The sequence below is a fragment of the Gadus macrocephalus genome, chromosome 4 (assembly GCF_031168955.1).
Source record: "Gadus macrocephalus chromosome 4, ASM3116895v1".
Classification (NCBI taxonomy): Eukaryota; Metazoa; Chordata; class Actinopteri; order Gadiformes; family Gadidae; genus Gadus; species Gadus macrocephalus.
In genome coordinates, this window is record NC_082385.1 from 3,722,680 (window position 1) to 3,743,726 (window position 21,047).

Consider the following 21,047-nt stretch of genomic DNA (forward strand, 5'->3'; position numbering starts at 1 on the left):
TCATTGGTGGGGGGTTGTATATGGATGTGGAAATCCAAGTGCAAGGTTCCATTACTGCACTGGAGTAAAGTTGTTTATAAATAAAAGCCAAATGGTTTACGGTCGGTTGGTTGGTGGTCGCGCCGCGCAGCATTGAGCTGTGTACGTGTGTGTTTATGAATAGATGAGTGATAGTGTGGTTGATCTGAAGGGGTGGTGCTGTAGCGATGGTGTGATGCTCACTGTGGTTCTCTAGGAAACGCAGGGCGTCTTGGTAGCCACTCTGACACGTTTCAGCCAAGACCTGTTCAATCAAAACAGACGGACAGACAGACAGACAGACAGACAGACAGACAGACAGACAGACAGACAGACAGACAGACAGACAGACAGACAGACAGACAGACAGACAGACAGACAGACAGACAGACAGACAGACAGACAGACAGACAGACAGACAGATATAGACAGACACACAGATAAAGAAACAAAGACAGACAGACAGACAGACAGACAGACAGACAGACAGACAGACAGACACAAACAGTAACAGAGACAGCGTAATTGTCAGACCATGCAACATATAAAGCGTGGCATGGCTGCTGTTAAGAATATTACGATTACTATAAGACCATTGAGTATTTATAAAATAAAGACACTCAATTGTATGATTTTATGTCCCAGTCCAGCGAGTCTCTCATTGTTGAGGGACATGTTGACCGACTATGAGAGGGATAAACTATGTCCTAGTCATATCAAAAAGTCATGCAACACTTTAAAAGAGATGTTTAAAGAGATGTGATCTCTGAGTAACGTTTCCTATCCGTTATTGTTCCTCCTAATCACCGCGGCCAGTTCGTCCCGTTCAGGAGGAACCTTGTGTCGAACGAGTGGTGCTTCTTCTAAACAGCCTTCCCATTGGCCGGAATTATCTCTTAAGGCCGTCATAGGTCAACACACATACACACACACGCAGACACAAACAATGTATTCTCTGAGTTGCAAGAATTTATGAGTGCTTGCAATTGTTTTGTACACAGGATTAGCTTAGTGTGACTATGATGTAATGTGTTTATGATGTATGTTGTAGTGTGTAGGCATGTGTGGTGTGTATGTTGTGTGTGTTGTGTACATTGTATTGTAGAGGCATGTGTTTTTATTGTGTTGTGTATGTTGTAGTGTAGAGTTATATGTTTACGTGTATGTTGTAATGGGGAGGTGTGTGTTGTTCTTTGTTGTGTATGTTGTAGTGTTTCTATAGTTTTGTGTATGTTGTAGTGTGGAGTTGTGTGTTTCTCTCGTGATGTTTTGTTATGGAGTGGAGCCCCGGTTTGCATAATTTCCATTTGCCTTTATCTGTCACATGTCACAAGGTGGCCTGCTCCAATAATAGCTTCATGCAAGGTCAAAGTCACAACCCTACAGACCCGAACATTCAGCATCATGTTCTGCATCTAGAACCAGGGATCTGATCCTATAACACCTTCTCCATCGAGAACCACAGGCATCTGATCATACTGTATAACGTTCTACATCTAGAACCACAGGGATCTGATCCTATAACACGTTCTCCATCTAGAACCAGGGATTTGATCACATAACACTTTCTCCATCTAGAACCACAGGCATCTGATCATACTGTATAACGTTCTACATTATAACCACAGGGATCTGATCCTATAACACCTTCTCCATCTAGAACCACAGGCATCTGATCATACTGTATAACGTTCTACATTACAACCACAGGGATGTGATCACATACTGTCTCGCAGTGCTATGATGAAGGAAGCAGAGCTCCGACAAGGGCCCCGTGTCCTCTGATGTCCGCCTGCTAATCCTTTTGGGGGCGTGTCTGTGACGGAGCCAGCGGGGCCCTCCATCACGCTGATGGTACTTATGCCTCGAATCCTGTTCTAAAGTGATGGACAACCGGAAGCGCGTGACATAACTAGAAAATAACTCGAGGCATGACCCACTCGAAAAAACAGACCGATGATGAGGGTATCAATATCCATCTCGGTAGGTAGGGCTGCGGTCTGACCACAGAGGGGGCGTGACTAAGGCCGGTGGGCGGGCCTACTTTGAATTTGGGGCGGAAGAGGGTGTGACTTAGGCGGGAGGGGGGGGGGGCGGGCCTACCTTGGGTTCGGGGGGGAATAGGGCGCGGCTGAGCCGGTAGGCGTTGCCCAGGTTCATCTGGATGCTGGTGTTGGTGAAGCGCAGCTCGTGGAAGCTGCTGGACTTGTCCCGCGGGCAGATGTCGCTCTCGCCGGAGAACGGGGAGATGCTGATGGTGTTCTTCAGTTCCGACTGGGGCAGGTTGTCGCTGATGCCCCCGTCCACGTAGCGCTGGGGGAGGGAGGGAGAAGGGAGAGAGGGAGGGAGGAAGGGAGGGAAGAGGGAGGAGAGGGAGAGAGGGAAGGAGTTAGGGGATACAGACAAAAAGGTGGGCAAGATTTATTCTAAAATAAGTTTAGCGAGTTCTTTGCTGACGATACAAAGCACACATGTGTACGTACACACACACAGACTCACACACACACACACACACACATCATCCATCGCCATATCTATGACAAATGCAAAAGGTAGCTATGGCTAGCCAGATAAAGGGATTACAACGATGAACCGCCAGAACGCTTGTTTACGCATCATTGAAACAAACAGATCATTAACTCAGGGACACGTTCTGTCCGCTGGGGAAACCAAACCTCGGACGATCAGTCTGACGTCAGAGAGGATGAGCTGGCCTACATTCCGTACGCAGTTCCCTGAACGCTGGCAGAGACAGCGTGTGCAGCATCCTGTTTCACACACAGACAACCTCTGTCTGTGTGAGTGAGACGCTGGAACCTCTATCTGCCGCAACGACCATCGAGACAGAGTAATCCTCTGAGCCCCGCAAGGAGTGATGGAGTAAACACAACATCCTACACCCGGAGTGACGGTGTAAACACCTGCTCTTCTGGGCTCCACCAGGGAGATGGTTTTGGACCCCTCTGATTGGGTCCCTTCAGACATCTCTTCAAGTACCGCCCCTTTGTGTGGGTCTCTGTAGCTCCGCCCCTCTGCCTAGGTCTCTTCTAGCTCCACCCCTCTGCCTGGGTCTCCTTTAGCTCCCTCCCTCTGATTGGGTCCCTTCGGACGTCTCTTCTAGCTCCCCCCCCCATTTGGGTCACTTCGTACGTCTCTTCTAGCTCCGCCTCTATGCCTGGGTCTCTTCTAGCTCCGCCCCCCTGTGTGTGTGTGTCTCTTCTAGCTCCGCCCCTCTGCCTGGGTCTCTTCTAGCTCCGCCCCCCTGTGTGCAGTGGGTTCTGACCGGCGGTCTGGACAGATGTTTACAGATGAGTCGGGACTTTATTAATCCGACACAGGAAATCCGGGATTAGGTTTAATACCGGCTAGTGGAAGGGCCGGGCATACACAGAGACCAGAGACCACACACACACACACACACACACACACACACACACACACACACACACACACACACACACACACACACACACACACACACACACACACACACACACACACACACACACACACACACACACACACACACACACACACAGCAGAGTAATTAGTCTCATTAGCACTTGCTGTCCCCACCCCGATGGGCGCCAAAGTCCAGGAGCAGCCGACGATAGCGCAGGATAAACACTGAAGTGAAGGTGCGCTCACCTGCTCGGGCGGGGCCTGTTTAGCCCGGCACTCTGAGAACCCAACAGACCTCAGAACAGTAAGGCTCTTTGGACAGCGTGGCTGATCTATGGGTAGGCGTGGTTAGGCGACGCCCACCCGGAGCGGGACGGGACCAATCGGTCGGTGAACAATCACATCTCCAGTGACCACGCCCTGACCAGCAGAGCGGGACGTACCACCCCTCTGAAGTAGGGGGGAGGGAGAGAAGAAAGAGGGACATACCACTCCTCTGAAGAAGGGGAGATGCGATAAGAGAAAGAGGGACATACCACTCCTCTGTTGAAGGGGAGATGAGACAAGAGAAAGAGGGACATACCACTCCTCTGAAGTAGGGGGGATGAGATAAGAGAAAGAGGGACATACCACTCCTCTGAAGAAGGGGGGGATGATGCCACAGTAGATGGGGATGAAACAGCTGCACACCAACGCCTGCAAGGAACAGAGGGACCGGTGTGAGAAGACACACAGACAGAGATACAGGGAGACAGACAGACACTGAGAGGACAGGCAGACAGAGAGACAGACAGACAGACACACAGAAAGACAGGCAGACAGGGAGGACAGGCAGACAAACATACAGCCACACAGAGAGACAACCATCTCGCCCAGTCAGAGCACTGAAAAAGCTTTTCACCAGTAAAGCGTCAGTCATTTTCACACATAAACAGAGAACGAAATCAAAGGACACGCGTCCTCTGACACAAACACACACACGCTTGCCTACCCCCCCATGTTTGAAATATACAGTATATCTTCACTATTATTCAATAGTTATACAAAATAGAACTGATTGATACTGAGTAAACTAATCTAATCAAATTCAGTTCACTAAGGGAGGACACTAGGAGACGGGACAGCCAATCAGAGGTCCCCATGCCTGCAGTACCTGTTGTTAACCTCTAGGGCCCTCCCAGGTGACCCACCTGGATAAGCTCCTCCTTGGAGTTGAAGTCTGACACCAGGACGTTCTCGCCGTCGGCCACGCGGGTCAGGGAGACGCTGAGGCGGCCCGCCACCCGCAGGTGGGCGTCGGCCGGGAGGTCCCGCTCCAGGCCGGCCTTCAGCACCTTCACCAGGTTGAAGGAGGGGTGCAGTGGCCCCAGGTTCCTCTTGCGGGCCTCCTTGGCCACGCTGATCACGTCCTCACAGCATTTGACTACAGGAAGGGGAGTGGTGGCGCTATTACGACCGGCTGGTGGACAGTGGGGCGGCACGGGGCTCAGGAGGTAGAGCTTTGGTCGAATGACCTCCCGATACAATTGTCGTGTGTCGATTGTAATTGCTATCTAACTTGAAAAGGTTAATTTAGTCTAACTAGATATATTAATTTATGTGTGCATGTAAACAGACTGGTATTCCTTATTCCATTCCGTCCTTGTCAAGGTAAAAACGAAGGAATACTCGTCCGTTTACATGGACATATAGGCCTAAGTTAATGGATTGTTGTCTGTTGACTTCGTGAGCTACTGGAGACCTGAATTTCCCCAAGGGGGATGAATAAAGTATCTACTTAGGGGCGGTATCTGGCATGAGGCTCAGGAGGCAGAGCACGTTGGTAACCGGAGGGTCGTTCGATCCCCGCCGGGGTGTCGAGGTGTCCCTGAGCAAGGAACCTCGCGCTAACTGCTCCCGACGAGCTGGCTGTCGCCTTGCGTGGCTGACACCGCCGTCGGTGTGTGAACGTGTGCATGAACGGGTGAATGTTAGGCAGTATTGTACAGCACTTTGAGTGGCCACTGGTTAGAAAAATGCGGTATAAATGCAGTCCATTTACAGCCTTTTTTATATCTGCTTATTTCGTGTGTTTTTTTGCGTCACGCTTCTAGTAGGGTTTTCTGTTATTTGTGATATGAGCGATGGGCTTTAATACTAACATCCAATATGATGCTTCTCAATAAAAGTATTAAAGTAAGTGACAGGATTCTTTGTGATTATGTGACTGTTGGATGACGCCAAGTGTGAAACAAGAAAAGACAAACAAATATATAGCTAGAAAGAGACACACACACACACACACACACACACACACACACACACACACACACACACACACACACACACACACACACACACACACACACACACACACACTCCATAGACTTATCATATATTTGGTATTCAATATTCAACTTTTTATATTTTGACCCAATTCATTTTCATGGCTCAACTATGGCCTAATTTTTCAGCTGTTTTGACAATGTGAACTTTAAGAACTACACGCTCCTCACAGATGACCCTGAGTGACTTCATAACTAAATCGATATATTCTGATGGTCCGATCCTCCGCAGAGAGGCAGTGAATAGGTCGGCCTCTCTGCTGGGAATCACCCGAGCTGTCAGCCGTCAGCCGTCACCCGGTAGGCGGGCGGAAAGAAAGTGAAAGATCTCTCCTCGGCACTAGTCACCAGGAACAAGTGGGGCTGATCGACAGCTGTATCGCATAGTAACTAGTGGAACCAACTTCATTCTAGTAACTCATGATTGTTTCCAATCTAAATAAAGCTGACATGCGATACAACCCTCGATTTATAACTTGGATATGAACACAATTCCCAATGCACAACGACACGCTAATTAGTAAAACATGCACACGGAACTGACGGAAGACAAGAGCGACCTGTTGCACACTAACAGCCGGCTCGGCAGTGAAAGGAAACACAAGACGCGGATCTTACTGAGGGACGCCTGGCTGGCGAGCACCGCGGCGGTCAGGGCCCCCGCCGAGGCCCCGTAGATGTTGGAGGCTCCCTGGACCAGGTGAGGGGCCTTCTCCAGCAGACAGCTGGCCACGCCGATGTGGTAGATCCCCAGAAAGCCGCAGCCGGCGAAGGACAGATTCCATCCCTCGGACAGGTCGAACATCAGACTGCGAGGCATGGCCCGGCCGGCGGCGCGGTGGGGACGTCCCGGTCCCGGACTCAACTCTCGCGGTGTTAGTGGAAGGTTCCGAGGGTTTCCGTGAGCTTTTTTTGTTCGTTTCACTAGAAAAGCGAACTTAAAGTCAGCCTGCGGAATCTAGTGCAGATCAGCACTCTGTAACTTCCATAAAATGTAGAGAACAGGACGTTCCCGACTGACAAATACTGAAACACAGGCTGGAAGGCCGCGCCCACTTTCAGAAGACAGCCAATCAGCACACGGGGGCTGGGTTACACGGAGGGAACCACGCCTACACAACCAAGAACACGCTCACTGAAGGCTTTCTTGATTCCTCAATAACACGGGGCACGTGAGTGTCATATCAAAACATACACGCCCACCTGAGCAGCCTGTTTGTCGAAATTATAATTCACAAATCTAACGAATTATAAGTTCCGTGTAATTTAAAACGACCCGCGATGCTATTCCCTTTGTGTGACACCATTGCACATCCCATTCTCCGTGTGGGAAACCTGCGAACACATCCTGCTCCGGTGAGGGAGAGAGTGGTGCTGATGCTGGGTGTGCGCGCGCGGAGCCCCATTACGTCACTTCTCTCCCGCATGATTGGCTGAAGGTCAAGTCATTCGCAGGATCCCTCTGCGTTCACACAGTGCCAAACATCCCTGGGCGAGAGGCGGATGCACGTTAATACTGCTTTTCTTTTTTTTTTTACTTCCCGGATTAGATTTCCCCCAAACCTGCGTTGTTTTGGTTTTGGTCTGCGGGGCTATGATGGCCGACAGCGAGGCGGAGACGCCGAGCACGCCGATCGAGTTCGAAAGCAAATACTTCGAGTTTGATGGAGTGCGGCTGCCACCCTTCTGCAGGGGCAAGATGGACGACATCGCCAACTTCTCGCTCAGAAGTAGCGACATATGGATCGTCACCTATCCCAAATCCGGTAAATACGCAGCCTGCACGCTGAGATGCTACAATCGGATGCTAATAATAGCGGCCACATGCTAAGCATCTAATATAATATATAATACAAGTCCAACAGCCACAGTCCTCCAAACAACAGCATGCAGGAGCATTCCAGTTATCTAACAGTGCATGTGACATGTGTCCACCGTCACTCGGCCCTGGTACAACACAAAGATTCAAAGATTATTATGATCATCGTTAGCCAGTCAGACCGCAGACGTCACACACAACGACACCCCAGACGTCACAAACGACCGCAGACGTCACACACAACGACACCCCAGCCCCGCTGCTGTCCCACGCAGATCAGGGCGCTGGGTGATGGAGGAGCACACACACACACACACACACACACACACACACACACACACACACACACACACACACACACACACACACACACACACACACACACACACACACACACACACACACACACACACACACACACACACACACACACGACTGGTGACGTGGGGTGACGGGTGGGGTAGAGGAGCCCTGTGTCTCCTGCCTTATCTTCTCGCCCGGAGGAGTGAAGAGATGAACCAGGTGTTATGGGGGGCTCCTGGTCTGAGGGGGACCATGGCCCCTGGTCTCCTGGCCCCTGGTCCCTGGTCCATGGGGAAACCGGCCCCTGGTCTGAGGGGGACACTGAACAACATGATGGAGACTGACTAACTAACCAACTAAAAAACGAACCAACTGACTAACTGACTAACTCACTCACTCCCTCACTCGCTAACTTAGCCCTGGCACGGTTCTCATATTGTGTCAGAATAACGTCTATACGCCCTTTATTTCAGCATGCAAATACATCGATTTAATCTCCCGATCAGCTATCATTTCATATGATAAATTATGTAATTTCAATAACAGATAGACATATATAATATATATAATAGTTAGTGTTGGAGCCATTTTACTTTATTTGGTTAAGACTAATTTACAGGAATTAGAATTGGCTCCATCTGGTGTTGACCAGAGGTAGTGACAAAGGCCTTTTAATCAGGGCAGTAGTTGCATGCAGGTGTGCAAAACGAACAGTGAATGCCAGAGAGCACACAGTATTTTACTGCTAGTAGTAGTGACCTACTACTGACCTAACAGATACACCCCACCGACCCACACAAATATAATTAATTACATTGTTTGGCCAATTATAAAGTATATAGTATTCTAAATCAAGATGATTCTTTCCTTCAGAAATATAGAATGAATAAATCCAGTTTTGAGAAGAGATATTCCCTCGCTGTCACCACAGACCTTAAACGTGACCTAAAGAGTTTTTGTATGCGCAAAGTAGAATTAGTTCTCTTATTATGAACGATAGATCTAACGATTTACATTAAAAAAAATGTAAATGACGGTTTGATCCCAAACCTTCACAGCAAGTATCATAGTTATATCTGAAAGGTTGACGTATCTTTAGAGTACGTATAGTACATAAAGTACATATTAGAATGCTACCACAAACCCAAACACAATATCTCCCAGGTTCAAGTATCTTTAGAGTACGCATAGTACATAAAGTACATATTAGAATGCTACCACAAACCCAAACACAAGCAGCCATTGAGGCCGTCGTAACGCATGATAGCTCAGATCCACTTATGGTCCAATGAAAGAACATTCATCCTCCATGTGTAAACCCGCTCCTCTGAAGAAACACAACGTAGCTTCTGACGGCTCGTCTATTTTGAGGAAATCCTTTTCCATGAACTGCTTTGCTCTATATACTGAACGTTTGTTTTGTAAACATACAAAGACGTCAATGTGCTCACACACACACAGTCACACACACACACACACACACACACACACACACACACACACACACACACACACACACACACACACACACACACACACACACACACACACACACACACACACACACACACACACACACACACACGCGCGCAGGCACGCACGCACACAAACACAGACCCCCCCCACACACACACACACACTGGAAAATCTGATTGCAGGGTTAGCATTACAAAGCTATCTCCTACCTGCTCCTTGATGATAATGCAGTCAACTTGTTGAGTGTATTATTTTTTTGTCATCACCTTGCACCAACGGGTCTGCTGCACGACTTGATGGTAACAGTCATTTCTTTAAAGGTTATAACCATCCTTAGGGTACCCTGTGACTTGACGGGAGTTCCCTCTCATACTGGGAGCCTTATCTTCCAGGCATCACCAGGGAGGACATTGGCATGGCGGGGGCAAAGCTAAATAATCCCACGTCCATCTCAAAGGGCCCACAGCGTCCGCAGCTGTCGCACGATTACACAAGCACCGACCCCCTCTCCGAACACCCGCCTTGTAGACCCAACGTGTTGCTGATAGGTCGACGGATGCCCTGGGAGCCCTCTGATTGGCTGTCTGCCCCCCTCAGGTACCAGCCTGCTGCAGGAGGTGGTGTACCTGGTGAGCCAGGGGGCGGACCCGGACGAGATCGGCCTCATGAACATCGACGAGCAGCTGCCTGTTCTGGAGTACCCCCAGCCCGGGCTGGACATCATACAGGTATGGGGGGGGGGGGGGGGGGGGGTTGGACAACGTACAGGTACCGATGTGGTGGGGGTGGGGCACCACACAGGTACTCACAGGGCCAGGGGGGGGGGCTTAGCCTGGGACTATTACCCGTTATGAAACGTTAAGTGGTTGACGTTTACATTCAGGGTGTTTAGCAGACACCTTTATCCAAAGCCGACGGTTCACACACACGTTTACACACTGATGACGGAGTCAACCACGCAGGGCGACAGCCAGCCCGTCGGGAACAGTATGGGTGAAGGTAGATTAAACAAACTGTTTTAGGTAGATTAAACAAACAGTTTTAGGTCGATTAAACAAACTGTTTTAGTTTGATTAAACAAACTGTTTCAGGTCGATTAAACCGACTGTTATAGGTAGAGCTCATTGCCTGCAGTGCCAAGCTGTGTACTGGATGTAAGTGTTTAGTGTGTTAATGTTCTCTCTTCTAAATAACAGATTACTCTCTATGAAAAATGGAGAAAGCGGGACATGCATTGAATCTGAGACAGGGTTGTTTTATAAGTGTCATAAGCCGTATAATTCCCCTAAAGGTCAGCTTGAAGGGGGAACGTCACACTGCTGTAACAGATAAGAGTTCTGCCTCATAGCGATGTGTTTAGGAAGCCTCTGCTTTTTCCCTTATCTCCCATCGTGCTCTGCAACCTATCCCATCAATGGCTCAACTTTGGCACGGAATGGTTTCTGCTGAGAGCTTGTTGTTATGAAGACTTTATGAGACGGCGCAAATTTATGTTTAGCTTTCACCGAACAAAGGGACTTTTAATAACGTCAGCCAATCCTGTGGCGTGTAGATCAGTTATATATATCACGCTTCCCTCCCACTGAAACCACCATGAATGCTTTCTATGAAGCGTTCTCCCATTGACAGAAGTGCCGGGGATTCAACCAGCAACCCCCCGAATGGGTGTGGGATAAAGACTGCGTTCACCCAGCGGCAAGATTGGTTAGTTGGACGGGTAGAATTATCTTTGGAAACAGTGACAACTCAATGCAGTCCCTTTTCCCGTCCAGGTTGCGTTTAGAATGGCTTCCATTGAGTCGTCATGGTTCCCAGAGATCCTGGACTCACCGACCAATAGGGCGGCTCCGGTCAGTCAGGTTTGGGGCGTGGTCCTAGGTTAGGGGCGTGGTCCTGGACTCAGCCTTCAGCTGTTGCTCTCTCTCGTAAACAGACCAGTGGCTGATATGCCACCACACAAACTGAAACACAAATCCACAACACGTGTGTAACCTTTAAACCAAAGAACCTTACACCCTTACTCCAGCTGGGAGTGAGATTAGGGATGACATCATGCAGAAGGCCGACTGAGAGGTGAACCTTCGCTTACAGTGGAACCACTAGCCTGGCTGAGTATGTAACTACTAGCCTGGCTGAGTATGTAACTACTAGCCTGGCTGAGTATGTAACTACTAGCCTGGCTGAGTATGTAACTACTAGCCTGGCTGAGCATGTAACTACTAGCCTGGCTGAGTATGTAACTACTAGCCTGGCTGAGTATGTAACTACTAGCCTGGCTGAGCATGTAACTACTAGCCTGACTGAGTTGTAACTACTAGCCTGGCTGAGCATGTAACTACTAGCCTGGCTGAGTATGTAACTACTAGCCTGGCTGAGTATGTAACTACTAGCCTAGCTGAGTGTGTTACTACTAGCCTAGCTGAGTGTGTTACTATTAGCCTAGCTGAGTATGTAACTACTAGCCTAGCTGAGTATGTTACTACTAGCCTAGCTGAGTATGTTACTACTAGCCTAGCTGAGTGTGTTACTATTAGCCTAGCTGAGTGTGTTACTACTAGCCTAGCTGAGTATGTTACTACTAGCCTAGCTGAGTATGTAGCTACTAGCCTGGCTGAGTATGTCACTCTAAACTAACAGGCTAGTAACTAGTCTAACAGTCTGGTAGCTCTAGCCTAACTGGCTATTGACTGGTCTAACAGGCTAGTAACTAGTCTAACAGACTGGTAGCTCTAGCCTAACTGGCTATTGACTGGTCTAACAGGCTAGTAACTAGTCTAACAGTCTGGTAGCTCTAGCCTAACTGGCTATTGACTGGTCTAACAGGCTAGTAACTAGTCTAACAGACTGGTAGCTCTAGCCTAACTGGCTATTGACTGGTCTAACAGGCTCCTAACTATTGCTAACTGGCAATTAACTAGCGTAACTAGCTAGTAGCTCTTGTGAACTGGCTTACATGAAGCGGCACAGTAACCAAGATAACTCAGCCACTATGACGTCACCAGCTGTATGAAAGAATTCATACACCACTGATGGTGATGGTGATATACAGTCACAGGACTATCGACTGATCGTGTGTGTGTGTGTGTGTGTGTGTGTGTGTGTGTGTGTGTGTCCAGGAGCTGACGTCCCCTCGTCTGATCAAGAGCCACCTGCCTTATCGCTTCCTGCCGGCGGCCATGCACAGTGGGGAGGCCAAGGTACCCCCCAAAAAAAACAGGAAGTTCTAGACCAACTTCCTGTATACATAGTGTCATCATAGTTTTTTTCTTGTTCCTATGCTGTATTCTGTGTTCCCATCCTGAGCAGAGACATTCTGACCAACAACATCCTTAATGAAGAGCTCTTAATGTGAAAGACGGTAGCAGAGACATTCTGACCAACAACATCCTTAATGAAGAGCTCTTAATGTGAAAGACGGTAGCAGAGACATTCTGACCAACAACATCCTTAATGAAGAGCTCTTAATGTGAAAGACGGTAGCAAAGACATCCTGACCAACAACATCCTTAATGAAAAGCTCTTAATGTGAAAGACGGTAGCAGGGACATTCTGACCAACAACATCCTTAACGTAGAGCTCTTAATGTGAAAGACGGTAGCAGAGACATTCTGACCAACAACATTCTTAACGAAAAGCTCTTAATGTGAAAGAAAGTAACATAGACATTCTGACAAATAACATCCTTAACGTAGAGCTCTTAATGTGAAAGACGATTCAGGAGACAGGAAGGAGCCGGCGGCTGACGGGCGTGTGTTTCCTGTGCAGGTCATCTACATGGCCCGTAACCCCAAGGACCTGGTGGTGTCCTACTACCAGTTCCACCGCTCCCTCCGCACCATGAGCTACCGCGGAACCTTCCAGGAGTTCTGCAGACGATTCATGAATGACAAGCGTGAGTTCTGTGTTTTTGTCGCTGGTTTAATGATTGGTATTATTTAGAGGAACGAACATTTGGTGTGGTAATGCGTGTCACATTACCACAGCCCTCTGTGTGTCGTGTGTCTCAAACAGAGACGCATGACGCATGCTGTGGAATAGAACAGGAGGAAGTAGAAGAAAGTAGAGTAGAATATGAGATGGATCATCTCATTGTAACTTTGAGATGATCAAAGTTTAACTACTAATAGCACTTGATTGTAACTACTAATAGCACTTGATATTATTGAAGGGTTCTTTCTTTCCAACTCCGACCGCTAACGAACACAGCATAACACCGCACGGGTTTGTGATGTTCTCAGCCTGTGTAGTAAAAGAGCTAGTATCGGTATCGGATCGGCACCTAGACTTGCGTACTCGCCGATACCCGATTCTGCATTTTTGGCCAGGATCTAGCATCGACGATAGAGAACAACCGCATAGAAAGAAGCCTCAAACTCTCACACACCCCATGGTTCTGATACCCCGCTCTTCCACAGAGAGAACTAAGGCCTGGAGTCGTTCAATCACGTCCCAAAGGAGCGAGAACAAACTAACCCACAGAGACACACCAAGTAACCCAATGTTTCCCTGCCTCACAGTGGGATATGGCTCCTGGTTCGACCACGTTCAGGAGTTCTGGGAGCATCGCATGGATTCCAACGTGCTGTTTTTAAAGTACGAGGACATGTACAAGGTAAGGCTGACCTCCTGTCTCGTGTGTCTAGTCAGCGTTCGGCTTTTAAAACGAAGACACAGGAAGGGAAAAGGGAACTACCGGTCCGTGACCCATAATTCACGGTGCCCATCAGGAAATCCTGAACAACATAGAAGTCCCTTTTCGGCCCTTCTATATTTCTGATACCAGGTGGAGTTTCAGTAACCGAAGCAATCATGCGGTCATAAACTGTAATTACATGCCAACCTGTAGTTTACTGACCTCCTGATGCCACTCCCCTTTATGTCACGCCACACCCCTTTATGTCTTGCCACACCCCTTTATATCACGCCACACCCCTTTATATCACGCCACACCCCTTTATATCACGCCACACCCCTTTATATCACGCCACACCCCTTTATATCATGCCACACCCCATTATGTTGTGCCACATCCTTTATGTCGTGCTCACCCTTTTTTTGTCATGCAACGTGTCCTGATGAATCAGAGTCTTGTTCTCCCGGAGCTCTTTCAAAATAAGGGTGTGTGTGTTGTGGGGGGTGATGGGGGTTGGGGGGGGATATGGATCAATGCATTGCTTAGCTTGATACCAAAGGTTTACAATGTTAGTCAGTTATCAGCCGGCCAAGACAACGGAACCAGGGCATCCAGCCGGTCGTACACAGACCATCCTGATCCCTGGAGGCGCACTGGGTTCTGTCTTCAGGGGAAGGGTTAGGTCTGCGTCGGACCCGGTGCTGCGTTCGACGCCAGTGTTGACCTTTGGCGGGGCGCTGCTTATCTTCAGGGTGAATTGTGTTGCAATGGTGAAGGTCTGAGGTCGTCAACACATGTGCACACACAGACACAGCGCTCACCTCCACTGCCGTTTTCTCCCTATTAACTCTTGTCACCCTTCTCCTTGTCAACCCCACTCCTCCTTCCCTCCTCTCCTCTCTTCTCTCCTCCCTCCCCTCCCCCCCTCCTCTCATTTCCTCCCTCCTCTCCCCTCCTCTCCTCCCCTCCCCTGTCCTCCTCTCTCCCCTCTCCTCCCCTCCTCTCTCCCCTCTCCCCTCTCCCCTCCTTCTCTCTCCCCTCTTCCCTCCTCCTCTCTCCCCTCCCCTCTCTCCTCTCCTTCCCTCTCCTCTCCCCTCCTTCTCTGTCTCTCGTCCTCTCCTCTCCTCCCCTCCCTTCTCTCTTCCTCTCCTCTCTCCCCTCTCCACTCCTTCCCTCTCCTCTCCCCTCATTCTCTATGTCTCTCGTCCTCTCCTCCCCTCCCTTCTATCTTCCTCTCCTCTCTCCCCTCTCCCCTCCTCTCCCCTCCTCCCCCCCCTCTCTCCCCCCTCCTACCCCCCCCCCCTCTCTCCCCAGGACCCGGGCTCCCTGGTGGAGCAGCTGGCTGGGTTCCTGGGCGTGGCGTGTGATAAGGCCCAGCTGGAGGGGCTGGTGGAGAGCTGCAACCAGCTGATCGAGCAGTGCTCCACCTCCGAGGCCCTCACCGTCTGCAGGGGTGAGAGGGAGGGAGGGAGGGAGGGAGAGAGAGAGAGAGAGAGAGAGAGTTAGAACGAGAGAGAGAGAGAGAGAGAGAGAGAGAGAGAGAGAGAGAGAGAGAGAGAGAGAGAGAGAGAGAGAGAGAGAGAGAGACCCCTTATCTCGGTACATGTTTCCTGTGCATTTTTAGGAATCAGAAATCTCTGCACTCTCTGTGTTTCTACATATACAGTGCAATATATGTAGAAACAGCAGCAGAGGGGTCTTCCTCTGGAACTGAGGGGAGGACATGATGTCCTGAGCCTTATCAGGGGTGCTGCTACATATCTAGTCATAAACACTATGTACATATTGTACATAATGTAAAGAACAAACCCATGTTTGAACCCAGTCAGAAGTGACTTGGTTCAGAGTACAGGCTGACTAGGTGACTCTGTGCTTTAGATGAACACATTGCTCCTATGACCTCAGACCTCCATCTTAGCCTGAAAACGATAATGTTCCAACTTTTAACATATTACCATTCAGTATTCATTACACTGTGTTAGCTCCTTGGGTCTAGATTTATCAGTAGTTATTTATCACCAAATCGTTGCTAAATTTCTCTACAAACCGTCCCATTGAGTCGTGTCCCAACGCCAGCACGTTAAACTAAAATACTCTCTATATCCCTACAAAGAAACATACTTCGAATTTTTTATTTTTTTTTAATCCACTCCTTATTCAGTACTGAGAGCCGAGTATGCTGTGATGATCTAAACACAGCTCCAAATCCACGAAGCAATCCATGTTTCTGTCCTAGTGGAAGCAAATATCCTTCATCTACCCCTCATCTATGTACATGTGTCCTGTGCGTTTTTAGAGAGAGAGAGAGAGAGAGAGAGAGAGAGAGAGAGAGAGAGAGAGAGAGAGAGAGAGAGAGAGAGAGAGAGAGAGAGAGAGAGAGAGAGAGAGAGAGAGAGAGAGAGAGAGAGAGAGAGAGAGAGAGAGAGAGAGATGTCCAGTATATGTAGAAACACCAGCAGAGGGTTGATGGTACTGAGAGGGGGACATGATGTCCTGAGCCTTATCAGGTGTGCTGCTACACATGTGGGCATAAGCACAATGTACACAATGTACACAATGTACACAATGTACACAATGTACAAGCCCATGCCAGAAGTGTCTAGGATCAAAGTACAGGCTGACTGGGTGACTGTGCTTTAGATTAACTCATTGTCGACCTCAGACCTCAATTTTAGCCTGAAAACGATAATGTCCCAGCTTTTTCAACATCTTCACATTCAGTATTCTTTACACTGTCTTAGCTCCCAGGAGATCCTGGATCTAGATTTATCAGTGGTTATTTATTCACCAAATCATTGCTACATTTCTGTACAAACTGTCCCATTGAGTCGTGTCCTAACGGCAGCACGTTAAACTAAACTTGTACACTCTGCAACACTGCAAAGAAACTTCAAAGTTATTTAATTATTTTCAGGCCCTGCCTTTTCTGTACACAATGAACTGAAGTGAATGAACTGAGAACAAAGTACGCTGTGACGATCTAAACACAACCACAAATCCACAAAAAAAAATCCATGTTTCTGTTCAAGATGAAATCAATTTCCTTTATCTACCCACATAGAGGAGAGAGAGAGAGAGAGAGAGAGAGAGAGAGAGAGAGAGAGGAGAGAGAGAGAGAGGTTAGGCCTGATTCTATACATCCTCAGCGTAGTCTTCTAACATATTTGAGGGACATTTACATTCAGTAAAGCGTAAAGCGTTACTTAAAGTAAGTACATTCGTCAGAAGAAAGAGAAACAACAATATATCGCTGCCGGTACAGTCGGGTGGTTCATAGAACGTACAGTTGCTAGGTTAACACATTCCCTGTACAACAAAGATAGGGACTATGTTACCAAGGACAAACACAAGGAGCATTACATAACATTATTAAACCACATAATACCGAGGATTCCCCAGTCAGGTCTCAGAGTTCAGAGACGTTTTGTTCCAGTTCTGCTTAACACAGGATCCCTGTATATTTTGATTTTAGAGGGTGGAGGTGCTTGAAGATAGACACGCTGGCATATCTTAACCGCATGCATTGCAACACGTCGTCACGATGAGCAACTGAACTCTGAAAGAGCAGTCAGAAGATATAGGTCACCACGATTCATATATACTCACATATATCACTTTTATAAATAGTTGTACACAAATATGGAAGCAAGTAAACATGTACACATGCAGCCACAAAAACAATCAGGCAAACATGTGTATATATATATGTGTATACATCTATATATATATATGATTGCTAACTTTCTGCCTATATATAAGTGCGCCAGAATACCTATGAATACAGATTTAACCAGTAGTGCCTAGTAGGAGTTATTTAGGACCATAATGTCTGAAGTTAAGATCCTGTTGCAGTAATTGCATATAAGTTACACTAATTTAATGATCGCAGAACAGCTACGAAAAATCAGTTTCAGTCATCACAGTCTGTGATGTCGGCACCATCGTGTGGCAGGGAGTCAAAGTTCACCCACATTTGTATTACCTTGCGGTTTTTTTGTTTACCTTGTTCTGTTCATGCTTCATGTTTATTTGTCTTGTGGGTGACTTTGAGTTTTGACTTTAAGTGATCATTTCAGTGTTGATTGTTTAACTTATTCTTTCAGTTTGCTTTTGTTTTCCCATGTTTGTGTCCCAACTTGTTCTTTTTAGTGCATGGAAGCCTAGCTTGATTCTGGCCTGTTGTAGAGGCTCAGAACAGGCTCAGAACATGCTCACAAACAGGCTCACAAAGTGGCTCACAGCACACGTCTCAGGTGAGTCCCAACATGAAACCTAGCTTGAGTCTGTTGTAGAGGCTCACAGACAGGACAGAGTTCCAAGCTGACTCTGAGCTGACTCTGAGCAGGCTCTAGCAGTAGTATATCATGGGCGGTGTATTCATGTTTAACACCAAGTGCAGTTGGTACGCCTCGTAGCTACCCTGGATACATAGATATACAGAATTATAAAACACAATCAAAAAAGATACAGATATTAAAGCAATAGAAAACGAATACTACGATTATTAATACAAAATATTTATATTATTTATCTATTTTGCATTTGTCTATTTTCACCTATTTCTTTTTCAGATATGTATTCATTTTTTTTTTTAACTTAGCACACGGTGATGTCATGAGCAGGATGTGATGTCGCGGTGTGGTGACGGCTCCTCTCCTCTGTCTCCGTGGCGACAGGTCGGGTGGGGCTCTGGAAGGACGTGTTCACGGTGTCCATGAACGAAAAGTTTGACGGAATCTACCGGCAGAAGATGGGCAAGTCAGACCTGACTTTTGACTTTGGCCTCTGAGTGGCCGACCTGCCAAACATAGGAAAGGAAATATCAAGTCCGTCAACAACGACAACCACAACAACAACAACAACAACAAAACATCACCTCCACTGTCTTTCTCTCTTTGGTCGTCAACCTTCAACAACCCTCAGTGATTGGTCGGTCAGTCTGTCAGTCAGACAGTCTAGACCCGCCTCCCCGATCGTTAATCACAACTCAGACTTCCCTCCTTATCAAACTCCCCCATCGCTTTCCTCTCTCTCTCCCCCCTGCCCCTCTCTGTCCCCCCCTCTCTGTCCCCTGTCTCTCTACCCCCCTGCCTCTCTCTCCCCCCTGCCTCTCTCTCTCTCCCCCAGCCTCTCTCTCCCCCCCTGCCTCTCTCCCCCAGCCTCTCTCTCTCCCCCCTGTCTCTCTCTCCCCCATTCCTCTCTCTCTCCCCCCTTCCTCTCCCTCCTGTGTCTCTCTCTCCCTGCCTCTCTCCCCCCTGCCTCTCTCTAGCGCCCCTTGCTGGCCACGAAAACGACACACACGCTCACTCTTACTGTGCACTTCTAGATTAATCTGCATCAATATGTGTGCATCGACGTGTTAACAGATCTGCAGCCAAGTTTTTAAAATCAGTGATTGAAGCCATTCTCCTCCGGCCCCTGCCTGGACACAGTACGGGCCCACCGGGGCGCATCTTGAGATGCACATGGAGGCTCTCTGTCTGTAGACTATCTGGATATACATCGAGGTGTTTGGCGTATGCAGCCGTGGCTCCGGAGGCTAGAGTGACGATGTGTGTCAGAGCAGACACACATGAACAATGATGAGCTCATCAGAGGTGCTGTAGGGGGGCAATAGAGGGCAGGTTGGGGTGCTGTAGGGGGGCAATAGAGGGCAGGTTGGGGTGCTGTAGGGGGGCAATAGAGGGCAGGTTGGGGTGTTGTAGGGGGGCAGTAGATGGCAGGTTGGGGTGCTGTAGGGGGGCAATAGAGCCCAGGTTGGGGTGTTGTAAGGGGGAAATAGACCGCAGGTTGGGGTGCTATAGGGGGGCAATAGAGGGCAGGTTGGGGTGCTGTAGGGGGGCAATAGACGGCAGGTTGGGGTGCTGTAGGGGGGCAATAGACGGCAGGTTGGGGTGCTGTAGGGGGCAATAGACGGCAGGTTGGGGTGCTGTAGGGGGGGGGCAATAGATGGCAGGACGGGGTGCGGCCCCACCAGGGTCGTGCCAGTGTTAACGAATGTTAAGCGCTCGTGTTATAACGTTGGCTTCAGTTTGACTTCCTCCTTTGTTGTTGCGCGGTGTGGCTCCGTGTCTGTGTGTTGATGCACGTGCACGGCGGTGTGTGTGTGTGTGTGTGTGTGTGCACGGCGAGGTTCCAGTGCTCAGCTGTACGGTGCACCGTCCGTCACGCGCCACTGAACCCCAGCTACGCTTCTGACTTCGCTCTGACGTCATTCTTGCATTAATGGCAGTGAGTTGTACTTTGAGGCTTCTAGTGTTGCACAGGTTCGAGGTCCATAGCCCAAACAAAAACGCAGACACACACACACACACACACACACACACACACACACACACACACACACACACTGGCTGATAGACAGAGGCGCGAACACAACCACACACAGTCAGTTAGACAGGCAGACAGACAGACAGTCAATCTGTCAGTCACACTAGCACACACACACACACACACACACACACACACACACACACAACCACACGCAGACTGACAGACAGCGACACACACACAGATATCCACACACACAGACTGACAGACTGAGACACACACACACACACACACACACACACACACACACACACACACACACAAACAACCACACACATTCAGTCTGACACCCGCAGACAGACAGACAGACAGACAGACAGACAGACACACAGTCAGACAGACACACAGTCAGACACAGACACACACACTTTTGTTGCCAATAAAGTCCTCAGTGTGTGAGGTGGGCTGCTCTCGTGAATGTGTTTACTGCTTGGAACAGAACCAGACCCACCTCATGCTGTGTTCACCTCCTGTCCGCACAGAGCTCACATTTTACTACATTACACTGTCTCCTGTATCGCTCTCTCTCCCCTCCATCCCTCCCTCTTATTGTGTCACTGTTTACATCGGTTGGCAAGGCTTCGACTGCCCATAAGTACGACTATTGTCCCGGAGGACATTTTGTTTTGGGTTCTCACGCCAGCCATTTAATTTTTTAATCTCGGGCATTCTCTGCAATGTATTTTACATGCTTCGCTTGCTGGTTTATTAATAAAGTTATGTCTTCAGGCAATGCGGTGTC

The 21,047-nt window shown here is 48.5% G+C and overlaps 2 protein-coding genes across 3 annotated transcripts in view; one reads left to right on the forward strand and one right to left on the reverse strand.

Annotated features, from left to right (window-relative positions):
- pnpla3 (patatin-like phospholipase domain containing 3) overlaps positions 1-6,920 on the reverse strand; it is a 10,840-nt gene extending 3,920 nt beyond the window's left edge. The window contains exons 1-5 of the mRNA XM_060049545.1: positions 6,363-6,920; positions 4,611-4,843; positions 4,051-4,116; positions 2,122-2,331; positions 223-283 (exon numbers count right to left, since the gene is read on the reverse strand). Coding sequence (XP_059905528.1) covers positions 223-283; positions 2,122-2,331; positions 4,051-4,116; positions 4,611-4,843; positions 6,363-6,564 — 772 coding nt within the window. The 5' untranslated portion in view covers positions 6,565-6,920. The remainder of the gene's footprint in view (positions 1-222; positions 284-2,121; positions 2,332-4,050; positions 4,117-4,610; positions 4,844-6,362) is intronic.
- A 273-nt stretch (positions 6,921-7,193) lies between these two features.
- sult4a1 (sulfotransferase family 4A, member 1) lies at positions 7,194-21,038 on the forward strand. Of its 2 annotated transcripts, XR_009525317.1 has the most exons (8): positions 7,194-7,510; positions 9,940-10,070; positions 12,459-12,539; positions 13,108-13,234; positions 13,860-13,954; positions 15,290-15,428; positions 18,125-18,228; positions 18,652-21,038. XR_009525317.1 is itself a non-coding variant. In XM_060049546.1 (7 exons), exons 1-7 carry the CDS (start codon positions 7,339-7,341, stop codon positions 18,762-18,764), a joined length of 858 nt encoding a protein of 285 aa, XP_059905529.1. In that variant the 5' UTR covers positions 7,194-7,338; the 3' UTR covers positions 18,765-21,038. The 2 variants fall into 2 exon arrangements, 1 of the variants encoding a protein (XP_059905529.1); XM_060049546.1 differs by lacking the exon at positions 18,125-18,228.
- The last annotated feature ends 9 nt before the right edge of the window (positions 21,039-21,047 follow it).

What these genes read in the sequence shown, in the direction of transcription:
- sult4a1 (XM_060049546.1), top strand. Translation starts at nt 7,339, where the DNA reads ATGATGGCCGACAGCGAGGCGGAGACGCCGAGCACGCCGATCGAGTTC. An exon ending in TGCACAGTGGGGAGGCCAAG is followed by an intron (nt 12,540 to 13,107) that starts GTACCCCCCAAA and finishes TTTCCTGTGCAG; the next exon opens with GTCATCTACATGGCCCGTAA. An exon ending in GGCCCTCACCGTCTGCAGGG is followed by an intron (nt 15,429 to 18,651) that starts GTGAGAGGGAGG and finishes CCGTGGCGACAG; the next exon opens with GTCGGGTGGGGCTCTGGAAG.